General features: G+C 59.0%; 1 protein-coding gene across 1 annotated transcript; it reads right to left on the bottom strand.

Annotated features, from left to right (window-relative positions):
- Positions 1 to 12,467, bottom strand: KCTD2 (potassium channel tetramerization domain containing 2). The gene is made up of 6 exons (XM_028520271.2): positions 12,132 to 12,467; positions 10,446 to 10,554; positions 8,588 to 8,679; positions 5,096 to 5,191; positions 3,452 to 3,577; positions 1 to 2,758 (listed from the first exon to the last, which is right to left on the bottom strand). The coding sequence occupies exons 1-6, from the start codon at positions 12,465 to 12,467 to the stop codon at positions 2,729 to 2,731; spliced, it is 789 nt and encodes a 262-aa protein (XP_028376072.1). The 3' UTR covers positions 1 to 2,728.
- Between the last annotated feature and the right edge of the window lie 11 nt (positions 12,468 to 12,478).

The following is a 12,478-nucleotide window of genomic DNA, read 5'->3' as shown; positions in this document are numbered from 1 at the left end:
TCAGAAGTGTAATGTCTTTATTGACCAAAAAAAAAAAAAAAAGTCAACATTTCAGACTTTCCAAACACGCCAACAGTAACAAAGGGCATCCACAAGGGACAGGCACGGTCCCCAACACCTGGACCCAAGGCCACACCGGGGGGCGGAGGGATCCTCCCGCAGCAGTGGCTCTGCCCCTCCCTCCCCGGCACCACCCGCCGCCCCTGAGACCATTCAACTGCGCAGGAGCAGTCGCCTGGCAGGGGCTGGGCCCCGCCGCACTGGCAAGGGTGGAGAGCAGGTTCTGAGGGACAGACGGAAGCGCTGGTCACTCGGGAGGTGCCAGGCTGCCCCTGGGCCCGGCCCGCATGGCCCGCGGCCTCAGGCCTGGCGGAGAATGAGCGGGAAGACACTCCCCACTGGGCGGCTGGGGACGGGGGTCCCTGGGCACGTGACGCCCCCCCCCCCCCCCCCCCCCCCGCCACTGGCCAGACGTCTCTCTGAAGTTCCCAGCCGGACTCTGCCGGGGGGGAGGGCTCTGGGGGAAATACTGCCTCGGCTCATAGAGGGTTCGGGTGGAACACTTTCCCAGAAACCTTGAGAGACAAGTCGCCTGAGGTTTCTGGAGCACTGGAACAACTTAAACTGCCACTGGGCTGTCACGGGGAGGGCCACGTGGTGAAAGCCAGCCCTCCCTCCAGGAGAGAGGAAATCTGGCCATGCCTGCGGCTCAGGGCCCTCAGCAAGGGGTTCCACGGCCTCTCCACAGGACCCACGGGGGGTCCAAAACCCAAGTGACGGTGCACCCCCAGGGGGCGGGCCCACGTCGGTCCTCCAGCCCTCCTCTCGTCCTCTCGCCGCCGGCTCGGGGAGGAGGGGCTGATCGCCAGGCACAGCCCGTCCTCCTTCCGAATTGTTCGAATTGGCCAGAGCACCTCTCCCAGGCCCCTGTCCTCGGGCAGCTTTCCCCGACACAATGAAATCCTTGTCTCTCCTGAAAGATGACGGGATGGTGCTTGTGACCTTCTGGGAGAGGTGACCGTTTTTATTATAGGCAACATTTTACAGCTGTAAACGTCTCGGGCACGGGAACTTCCGAGGTGCCAGCATGCACACCCGGCCGGTGTGCAGACGCCGCGGCAGCAGACACCCCCGTACACACGATTCTGTCTTACTTCACACACAGAGAAACAGGCTGGAGTGAGAGTCTGCGGCCCGGGCAGGTCACACGCCCAGAAGACGTTTGGCACAGTCTATGTTCATTTCCAAAGAGTGCGACCCCGGGCCCACCTAGCGAGCGGCTGCGCTGCAGAGCAGGGAGGGCCGCGGCTGTGATGGAACCAGGAGCAAGTGGCTTGAGGTGGCCTTCACTGGTGCAGCGTCCCCGGGGCTCCCCCCGAAGCTGCCCCCCTTCTCTGGACCGTTTGCCACGCTATGCAAGCCATCGAGGGGAAGCACAAGGGCTCCCCGGGCCCTGTGCGCGCCACGGCTCTCTCCACGACTTGAAAGCTCAGCGAGAAGGTCGAGGTGCAGGCTCTATGGTCACCGCCTTGCTCCCCCAGGCCCAACGAGCGTCCGATCCCCGAGGACGCGGCACCCCACAGAAAGAAGCGATGGCGAGGGGTGGAGTAACAGGTGCAGGGAGTCCTCAGACTGCGCAGCAAACACACACACACACACACACACACACACACCAGTGGGGACGGCGTGGGGTCACTGACAAGGCTGTGGGGCTGGACCGCCAAGGTCAGAAACCAAGGGAGACACAAACAGGTATCGCATGTTCAGTCGAAGGCATTTCCTAGAGACAGTCACGGAAGTAACGCTTCGGACACACCTGGCTGCTCTGGGACAAACAGCCGTCCCCACCCCAAGCCGCCAGCACTTCCGAAGTCCCTTCCTTCCAGTTGAAGGTCGGGGAGGCAGACGGGCCCACGGAGGGTGGGAAAGGGCCAGACGCGGTCACACGAACTGCCCGAGCTCCCACCTGCCAGATCCAGCCAGGCCGCCGCCCGCCCCAGACTGCTGCCCGGGAGACAGGGAGCCACCCGAGGGCCCGGGCTGCTGGGGACAAACGAGGCAGAGCTTCGCCTGGCAGCGGCTGAACGCCCTGGACACCGGGCAGCCACCCCCGGCCTCCAGCAGCAACCAGGGCCGCTCCACCCTCCCTGTGCCCAGAGGCTCAGTCCACAGGAATGTGGGGACTCTGTCGACCCCACCCTTCTCCCAAAACCCCGACGCAGCCCGACAAGTGGGAGCCAGCATCCCACGCACCTGCTACATTAGTCTGTGATGCATAGAAGGAAGGGAAAGAGTCACGGAGCGGCCGGCTGCCGACGCCTGCCGGGGCGCCCTCACGCGCAGACATGGCACAGCCCAGGGACAGTCCGCCTTCGCTTGCCCCCAGGCCCCCGAAGTGCAGGCAGGGGCCAGGAGCGGGCAGGCCGCCCTCCCCCCAACTCCCCACAGGGGCTCCGACCGGGAGCCCAGCCCAGACGCGGTTGTAAGGACTTGTTGTAACACTGGTAGGAAAACAAAGCCAGATTCTGACAAGGTGCTCTGCGGCCAGAAGTTGCATCAGTCTTCGGCTTGTGGGTGGGGTGCGGGTTCCTTTAGTTTGACCAGAAACTCTCCACGGGGCCAGGCTCAGCCTCACGCTGCAGCGGCTCGGTTACTGTACAGGGGCAGGACCGGCCTCCACAGGGGTGCTCTGCCAGGCCGCTCTCCGGGCGTGCAAGGATTCTGGGGTTCACATCCGAGACCCTCTCTCCTGAAGGATCTGGAAGTGGAAGACGGGGCAGGGGCTGAGGCCTGGACCCAGCGCAGACTGCTCTTAGGCTGAGGCCGCTAAGCAGGCTGCTGAGGGCCAGTAAGGGGACACAAGGCAGGACCGCAGCCCGGCACTCCCCCAAAGCTCCTGGGCTGTGATGAAAGATTCTAGCTGGGGCGCAGGCCCGCTGGGCGGTGGGCCCACTTCTCCGGCGCTCCGGGGAGCGGTCCGGGCGCTCCGGGTGACTCACAGGCGCGTGCGCGTGTGTCTGAGGGGCGCTGCAGGACAAAGAGCGCAGCGCGCCACGGGGTTCGGTAACCTAAGAAGTCACAGAGGGAAACCAATACCTTTTCCCTTGAAGCAGGAAAAGAAGAGAGAGAACAGTTTCAAGTGATTAAGGCAAACCACTTTTCAGCTTCGCGTGGCAGAATTCGGGCCCTGGAGTAACTGGGGGCAACAAGCTTTTCTTTTTCACGCTGATTGGACGGAGGCTGGGAAACCGCGGCCCCGCTTTGGGTCACGTTTCCTAACTAAACCCCTCTCACTGCTCCGTGCATACTGACTTACACTGCACCAGTCAAAAGACCCAGACGCAGGGGGACAGGAAGCTGGCTGGGGCAGGGGCGGGCGGAGGCAGGCACGGCCGGGGAGGGGCTGGGGGCGAGGGAGTCGGAGCCGCGGCGCGGCGCAGCCACTTCTCACCTTCGCCTTCTCACTGGGCTCTATGACGATGCCGTTGGTGGAATTATTCAGTTCTCTGGAGACGACACAGAGGAACTCGGCCTGGTCCTCGTTCCCGTAGTTATAGGAAGACCCGATGCTGATGAGCTGGGAGAACAAGGGCACGGCCAACACATGGCCACGTTAGAACACTAAGTGCTACTCACACCGGAGTCCCCCCCCCAGCCCCGCGGGCTCTCCGGCTGTGCCTCCCGGGGGGTGAAGGACTCCCCGGGGCCTCGCTCAGGCCCAGGGGACACCCCAGTCTCGGCTGTTCACCAGGGCGTCCCGGGGCAGCAGCTGAGACTGACCCGGTCACACTCCTAGCAAACATGGAGGCAAAACGAAATGCTTCTCCGAGGCAAAACGGACCCCCGCTCCGGCTGGAACGCCCACACAGGGCCGGCTCCTCCGTAAGCCGAGGCCCCAGGCAGGACACGGGCACTCGGAAGGCCCTGGAAAGCGCCAGCGCCAGGCACTGGAGAGCCACCGCGGGCCTCATGCTGCCGGTGGTTTTAGTGTTTTTGGCGAACTGATTCTGGGCTTTAATTCTAAACAGGAAACACACACGCAGAGGGGACGCTGAGCCCGCAGCGAGGTCACCCTGGTGAGCCTGCGGGGTCTCCAGTCGGGGGGCCCGGCTGCCCAGCCGGGCTGCAGACGCCGTGGCCACCCTGCACCGTAACGTCCTCATCCACGTCACGGAGTGACCAGGGCACACCTTGGCCCCACAGGACGTTAGTAAGATGAGCAAAATAAGATAAACATTTTTCACTGGTTTCACAAAGAATACTTTAAAAAAAGGTTTGATAGTATCCTTCGCTTAGACTTTAATCAGGTAAAACACTTTTGCAGCATTTTCGCGGCCTGCACCCACCGGGGACCAGGAGGCCGCCCGCGGGCAGAACTGATTCCACGGCGGGGGCGCCGTGGGAGGAGTGCCGGGGCTGGTTCTGAAGACAGAGGCACAAAGGGGAACCTCTGAGAAGGCAGGTTCACGGTGACAGTCCAGTGACCGCCCACACGCAGCTGTAACAAGGCACTGGCTCCGTGGTGCTCAGCACCCCCCCCCCACCCCGTTTCAGCGACGACCGACCAGCTGCACGAGCCCGCCATCTGGTGGAAGGCAGCGGTAAAACCCCGCCTCCCTGGGCGTCTGGGCGGCTGTCTGGGCGCCCAGTCCCCAGCACAAAGCTCCAAGCTCGGAGATCAGAATCCACAGCCTGGGGGCGACAGGTACACTCTGCTCTGTGTTTACCTACACGTTCAGACACTAAAGCGCTGGCTCTGGGCAAGGAAAGGCTTCCTCCTTTGGCAGTTACTCCAGAATGGGGCAACAAGCCCTTCTGAGAACCATTCCTCGGGGGAGAGCAGCCACAGAGAGAGAAAGGCGCCTCAGGCCCAAACACGCTGGCCGGCCGGCGGGCTCCCTCTGGACACGAGGCTGGGAGGCCTGATGTTACTCCCAACTCGTCCTGCACCGCAGAGCACACAGTCCACACCGGGCAGCCCCCGTTTCCCGCCTCTGCACAGGACCGCAGGGGGCCCCCTGAGCCCCACAGGGCGATGTCTGAGGCGTGCGGACGCCCAGGCGGGGACGCGGGGGCCGCCGGCACGGGGACGTACCTGCTCGAACTTCCAGCCGTCGGACATGGTGGAGACCATCTGCGTCAGCTCCTCCTCCTGGCACTGCAGGACTCTGTACACGTGCTTCACGGGGCCCTGCGGCAACCAGGGGCAGACTTGGGGCAGAGGCCAGGACACGTGACCGTGCGCAGCCGCCGCCTCCGTGAGGCCGAGCCAGCTGCACCGACCGGAGCTGGCCTGGTGCGGCTCTTCAGCGGCCGCCCCCAGCCCTGTGTCCCCCCCGCCCCCCCCCCCGCCCCCCACAAGCGGCACCAGTGTCCCAGTAAACCCAAGTCCGAGGAAGGAAGGGCAGGGTCTCAGTGGGGACCGAGATTCCAAAGTGCAGAAGAATGGACTATGCACTTCATCTGTTTTCTAAACAGAAAATAGAGTAAAATTGCTCCGGACAACAAAGCCACATTTTCTCAGGTGCTCACTCTGACGCCCACGCTGAAAAGGCAGACTCCGCTTCGGCTTGTTGAGCGCGACGCCTCGCTGCGGGACGGCACATCGAACAGGAGCCCACGGCACACAGGCGTTCCAGCCGCGCCCGCCCTCTGCCCACGCCGCCCGAGAGTGTCCCGTGCTCCAGGGCCAGGCCCCCGCTGCAGGCCGGCAGGGCAGCACAAACCAGGCCTCGGTTCCCGTCCCTGGGTCCTGGCGGCACAGAGCACCTAAAACGCCTGGCATCTCCCGAGTGACACGTGTCTTTTGTGTGCTAACGGCAGGTCACCAGAGAGACCAAGCTTGAGGGGAGGGGGCTTCCGGTCCCATCTCCCGACTTACCCTGGGGAGAGGGGCTGGCGATGGCTTTCAACAACCAGCAACCAATGACCAATGGCTTAGTCAATCAAGTCTGTGTAACAAAACGTCCCTAAAACCCCTCAACAACGAAGTTCAGGGAGCTGCCCAGTTGGCGAACACACCGGGCACTGGCGGGAGACGCACCCTGCCGCCCGGGGACAGGCTCCTGGGCCAGGACCCTCCAGACCCTGGCCCCGTCTCTCCCTCCGCCTGGCGGTTCATTCCTGCCCCTCCCAGCAAACCACAGGGGTGAGCAGAGCCTCCCCCTGGTCCTGGGAGTCACCCTGGCCCATGACCGGACCTGGGGCGCGTGCGAGGCAGCCGATGGATGTTCCCTGCTCTTTCTCCCTCTCCCCTCCTCTAAAAATAAATAAATAAATAAATAAAACCTTTAATAATTTTTTCTTCCACGTAAAACATATGACAAATCTTTTTCTAAAAAAGACTTTACTTATTTATTCTTAGAGAGAGGGGAACGGGAAGACACAGAGAGGGAGAGAAGCATCGTTGTACAAGAGAAACAGCTGCTTCTCACACGCAGGCCCACAACGCAGGCACGTGCCCTGACTGGGAATCAAACCAGCGACCTTTCGGTTCACAGACCAGTGCTCACCCACGGAGCCACGCCAGCCAGGGCAGGACAAACATTCTAAAGATTTCAATGTACGTGTGGCTGTAACCACACACTTCGGAAACCACCAGGTGTTCTGTATCACAGACGTCAGGGCATCGCAACAGATCTACGACAGTGGCCGGGACTGTCACAGCCCCAGGTATTTATGACGTCGTACTGCCTTTTTGATTTTCCTCCCCCAAAGTGAGCCGCTGGTGCTCTCAGACATCCCAAGATTGACCGCCTAGCAAGCAGCGTTCTCGGAGACAGCGCCGTGGCAGAACGGCGGCAGCCCTGGGAAGGGACGGGAGGTCGCTAAGAAAAGGGGGGGGTGGGACCTCGCACTCTGGGCTTCACCCACCTATCTGCCGGGCGGGTCTCCTGCAAACACAGACACGGAAGAGGAGACACACAGACACATGAGAGGAGACACCCTGTCCGAAGGGACAGACAGAGACAGCCACGCGCAGCCAGCGTCACCCGAGAGCCCCGTGCAACAAAAGCAAAAGTGGGCGTCTTTGAGCAGCATCAGCTCATTGCTTCGAGAGTTGCACAGACGGAGAGATCAATTAACATCAAAAAGCTCCTGACATTCCTGGACTAAAAAAAAGCTTCCAACCGGGTCTGAATCCCCAAGCCTTCAGAACCTAGAACTAATTACCTAAATTGCTGTCATCGGATAGAAACCTTACAACGCTCTCAAGGAATCAGCCAAATGCCAAAGAACTCGAGTGTTCAGGTACCATGATTTGAATGGTTTCAAAATACATAATTCATGCCACCCTCAAAATCTGTACTGAGCGAAAGCTTTTTCTGGAATACGGAAAACTGAGGGTAAGGTCAGACTGTCCGAATGTCTGAACTCCTAAATCTCCCCCACAGGCAAAGTCGCCGTGGAGATAGAACACAAGGCGGCAAAGGCCGGGCCACACGGGGCCCTCTGTCGCCGGCAGTCTGCAAGCCAACCGGGGAAGCGTCTCCGAATGGCAGAGGGGCCCCCGGCCCTCGGCCAGACGAGAGAACTCAATGAGCACACCTTCTCCCCACCTCGGCCAGCCGCGGAGGCAGCGTGACAAGAACCCACTCATCTTCTCATCGGAAAAGTGTGGACCGCTCAACCAGACAACCCACTCAGAGCCAGAACACTCTGATACACAAAGTCCAACACAGAGGAAGCGAGGAGCTACTTTTGACTTTGGAGAAGAAACGCGCCGCCTTCTTCACCATCACAGGGGAGTCCCGCGTGCTGCACACCAGCTCTCAGGAAAGCCTCCACCACCAGGGTCCGGCCCCACCCCGTCCCGTTACGGTGGTCGTACGACACACAGGACCTAACGACACGAAAGGGAGCCTCTGCTTCCCCTCTGGACCCCAGGCTCCTTGAAGGCACGGCATTTCTAGCAGTCACAGAATCCCAAGGGCCTAACAGAAGCTACTGTGGCCACTTAAGACACACAGTGGATGGGTGACGGGACGTGGAATAAGCTAAGTGCACCCTCCCGTGCCCCCTTCTCAAACTGGGTGGCAAATTGTGTGCTTCACTTTGTTACTGTGGCTAGTGAGTTAGTACCAAAATCTAGGCCCCACGATAAACGCAGAAGCTGGAGTTATTTTCTCAGAAGCACAGTTCACAGGCAGCTCCTGAAGCCCACGCCAGGGGCCCGGTTTCAGGTGGCTGGCGGGGGCTGGGTGTGACGTGCGGACACCTTCCAGGCTGACCCTTTCCAGAGCAGCCGCAGGTGGAAGCAGGACTCGGCCCGGTCTCCCCGTGGCGGGAGACAGGTGTTCTGTCCCGGAGAACAGGTGCGGGCCCCTCCTGCCGCCATATGGCGGGCAGCCACCACCTCCTCGTTCCTCTAAAGGGACACGAGGCTGTTCTGTTTCCTTTGTTACTCCTTCTCTGCGTCTTTGTTCTGAGCTAGTCTGGGGGAGCGCAGCTGTCTGCCTGGCGGACGGAGGGTGCCTCCTCACTGGCCTCTGGCCCTGAGGGCAGGCGTGCCTTTTCTGCTCACGCGGGGCACGCGGGCAGGGAGCCACTCGGGACAGTTTCCCCACGAAAGTTCAAAACCCATTACTTGTGAGGTTCTGTTCTCATTGTCCCGTATCCTCTCCTTAACCAGCCGCACGAGAGACGCGATGTTGTAGAACTCCGCCTCTTCGAGCACACCTGCAACGAGGACCGGACGGCGGTTAGAGGCGCGGGCGGACTCCCCGGGGGCGGCAAGGCGGCTGCAGTTTGCACGCTCGCCAAACACGGCATTTTCCAAATGCAGGTCCGGTCTCCCCCAGCCTGGGAAATGTGTCTTTGCTGTCACCTCCTCCCCAACAGGAGCCAGAGAGGAAGGTCTCCCTGGGTACTCCGTCTCACCCTCGGGTTCCCACCGGCACCTTCCCTGCCTCCCCCTGTCCCTGCCCACCGGCTGCTCGGCGCCTTTCCCGTGTGCCACGTAGCTCCCGGGACTCATCCCTACGGGTAACTCCCGAGCTCGCAACTTCTACCTGAGCTTGCGGTCTGCCCTAAAAATGACGAGGGTGGGCTGTGTGTGTAATGTGCGTGGACCAAGTTGAACAGAATGCTTGTATTTGAACAGTACAAAAAGAGGTCACGGAAAGAACCCCGTACTAAATAAAAGCAAAGACCTCGGACAGGACAACTGAGTGGGCCGTGTGGTCTTGTCCCGGGAAAACAATTCACCATACAGGCCACGACGGGCACAGCTGACGTAACTGGGAAATGAGCTGCAGATAAAAAACATTTACCAATGTTCAATTCCCTCAGTTTGTCAACTACACTGCAGTTACGTAAGAGAATATGTTTGTTCTTGGGGAACACACACCGAAGCACGAGGGGTGAAGTCTGGAAACTATCCTTCAGTAGCCCAGGAATAAAACTGTGGGAGGGGCGCAGAGGGGAGAGGCAGGAGGAGAGAAGAATGAATGAATGACAATGCAAATACGACCAAAAAAATGTTAAAAATTGGTGAACATGGGTAAAGGGAGTTCTTTATACTATTGCCCTTTTCTCTAAGCTTGACATTATTTCAAAATAAAAGTTTCTAAAAAGGCATTAGAAGAGATGCTTAAGATTCCTCTTTTCGAGCACAGTTACCCACGAGTTGGCCACCGTAGAAGCAGGACGGTGGGTGCGCGGAATTCACTGTGCTATGCCCATCGCTTGTGCATGCGTTTATTTTTTTTAAAGAGGGCGTTTGAAAAAAGAGAGGGAGCGAGTCCTCTTATTACCGGTTGCAACAGAGGTGTTTTGCAGCCGCTTCATTAACTCGCACAGCCATTCCAACCTTCTTCTTCAGAGCCAATACTCCCCGGTCGGGGCGTGCTGGGTTTAGGGACAGGCCCCCATTTTCAACGGAATGCCTTCGGTGAGACGGAGTCAGGACTTCTAGAAAGATGTGTGGACCCACTTACAGCCTCAATGCCCTCAAAACCAAAGATGATGCACCTGACAACGCAGTGCAGAATGAATTAGGTCAGCTGAAAAAATTTACAAGGAGGCATGAGACCAGCCTTAAAAGAAATGGGGCCAAGCTTTTATAATGTTCTTACAGTTGCAAATTCGAACTAAAATGGAAAATCTAAATAACTGGATGTCAGAATGTGCTGCTCCAGGCTCTGGACTCTCACTGCTGGCACAGAAGCGCACGTAAGGAGGGCTCCCGACAACGACACGGTGCAGAAAAAACTCCCGCAGCCGTCAGCGAAGCTACGCTATCCGTTAAGGAGAATGAATGGAGCCCGACGGGGCTCCCTTAAACGAGACTCCCGAAGCCGCCGCCAGTACCTGGAGGAGGCTCCCTGCGCACCTTTGTAAACCCCCACTACGCCTGTGCGGAAGCTTGAGAAAAGTCTCCAACCGAAGTGAAAGCTGTGAAACAGAGTCAGCCTGAAAATGGCTGGTTCAAACCTCGTCCTCACCTTCTTCTGCCAGCTCCTTCGTGATGATGAGCTTCCCGTGGCGGAGGTAGTTTAGGATGGGACCGAAGTAGGTGGGGTCCCTGTCGATCAGGTAGGCCCCGGTCTCGTCCTGCCAACCAAACACAAGGGTGTCACCATGGAGCTCTGAGACCAGGCCAGGACAGGGTCTCAGCGTCCGTCACCGTGCGTTAGAAGGGGGCGAGTGATGTGCAGACGCCTGCGCATCACAAACCACTGGCAAGGAGGCCAGCGCTGTGATCTCGCACTTCGAGATCATTCCAGGTAGGGGGTTCTGGATGCACAGTCGTATCGTCTGTTCTAGGCGTTTACTTGAACTCCTAAAATATTTAAGTGGAAACAAGTACCGACATTCTTCTGTGGGACATTTGCTATAAAGGAAGGAAGGAACAGAATGCTCTAGTTGCAGGATTTAAATCTTTGCGTGAGACGGACATGCTCAATTCTCTATTGCTCCTAAATCACATTCCTGATTCTGAGAAAACCTGTTTAGTTGGCAGCACTCCTGAGCTCAAGGCCAATATCAGTGGAAGTCTGCACTGCCAGCTGTACCTCACATACCCCAGCTCCGTGCCAAGAGGAAGCTTGGCACTGCCAGGACTTGGCTCTCCGCAGCTTTAACCCTACTCATCTTTACAGTAAATGAAATAAGAATAAACTGGCTTCTACTGCAATAAGGCAGACCGGGCCGATAAAAAACCACTCCTCTATAAGCAAGGGTTTGGGAATCTCTTTACTTTAAAGTTAGGGCAGGACAGGTTTCCAGCAACCTGAGATTAATTATAAGAGAGATAAAAGATGAATAAATGAAATCAGTTTCGCCTAACCCCAAGACGGTCTCAAGGTAACAGGCTGAACACTACATGGGATGTTGCAGGTGTGAGCAATGGTCAATTCCTATACGTTGGGAACGAAGAGATGAACGTGTCAAGTTAAAAAAAAAAAGTCAAATAACAGTTCAAACTGGAAATGGGTTAAGTATCTCGGGTCCTCTCACCAATTTGGTTAGCAGCCACGCATCTTGCCCAACAGCATTCTCATGTTCATTTTTCCTGGGTCTTAACCCAGTGGTGTTAGGTTTGCACTGGAAACGGTAACCTCTTTCCAGGGAATGCATCTGATCTCAGATGCGGACCCCAAACAGTGGCTGTTCCTAGACATGAGCTCTGGGACCACGACCACGGGGTGGAAGTATGCTGTCACGAGAAGCACTCCCGCGGCTGTCTGTCCAAGCCATCCTACAACCCAGGCATTCACCCAAGGCAGAGGGTCCTGGAGGAAGTCCGAGAAAGCTACAAGGATGCCTTAGCTCACCCTGACCCAGTTCTGGATGCATCTGGCACATGCAGTGAGGGGCTGACAAGGAGCCAGGGGAAAACTCATGCTGACCTGAGGGGCTGGGAGATGGGTGTGGAGTGGGTTGTCATGGGTGCCGGTGGTCAGTCTGGGCAACGAATCGCTGAGAACCAAACGAAGGGTGGGGTCAGAGAGAAACCCTAGGAGCGTCTGAGGATGGGCGAGAATAGCTGCCTGGCTGGGGAAGGGTCGGGAAAGGGGGTCTCGGCTTCAAAGGCCCGCCTGTGACGAGCGTGTCGCAGGAATCTGGGGACGCGCCTAAAAGAAACGAGGGGTCCAAAGGCCGGGGGCGCGCCCGAGGGCGGGGCGCACCTTGTCCGAGTCCAGCTCCGGGTCTTCCTGGCAGCAGAGGCGGCAGAGGAAAGACTTGGGCTCCCGGCCTAGGGTCTGTCTGGTGGTCACGAAGTAGGTGCCGCCCACGTTCAGCCGGACCCAGCGGGCCGCGCCGGCGCCCCCTGCCCGTTCGGGGGGTCCGGGACCGGGCTCGAGCGGCTGCGCGGTAGTGGGCGGGCGGCCGTGCCCACGGGACGTGGGGCCAGCGGGGCGAGGGCTGGGAGGTCCGCGGCCCGGGCCGCCCCCGTCGCCCAGCCCGCTCCCACCACCCCCGCCTAGCCCGGCCATCGCCGGGTCCAGTTGCAGCTCCGCCATCTTGGGCCGCC

This window comes from Phyllostomus discolor, chromosome 8, assembly GCF_004126475.2.
Source record: "Phyllostomus discolor isolate MPI-MPIP mPhyDis1 chromosome 8, mPhyDis1.pri.v3, whole genome shotgun sequence".
Classification (NCBI taxonomy): domain Eukaryota; kingdom Metazoa; phylum Chordata; class Mammalia; order Chiroptera; family Phyllostomidae; genus Phyllostomus; species Phyllostomus discolor.
Note: the sequence above shows the minus strand (reverse complement) of the source record. Positions and strands in the feature narration are given on the sequence as shown.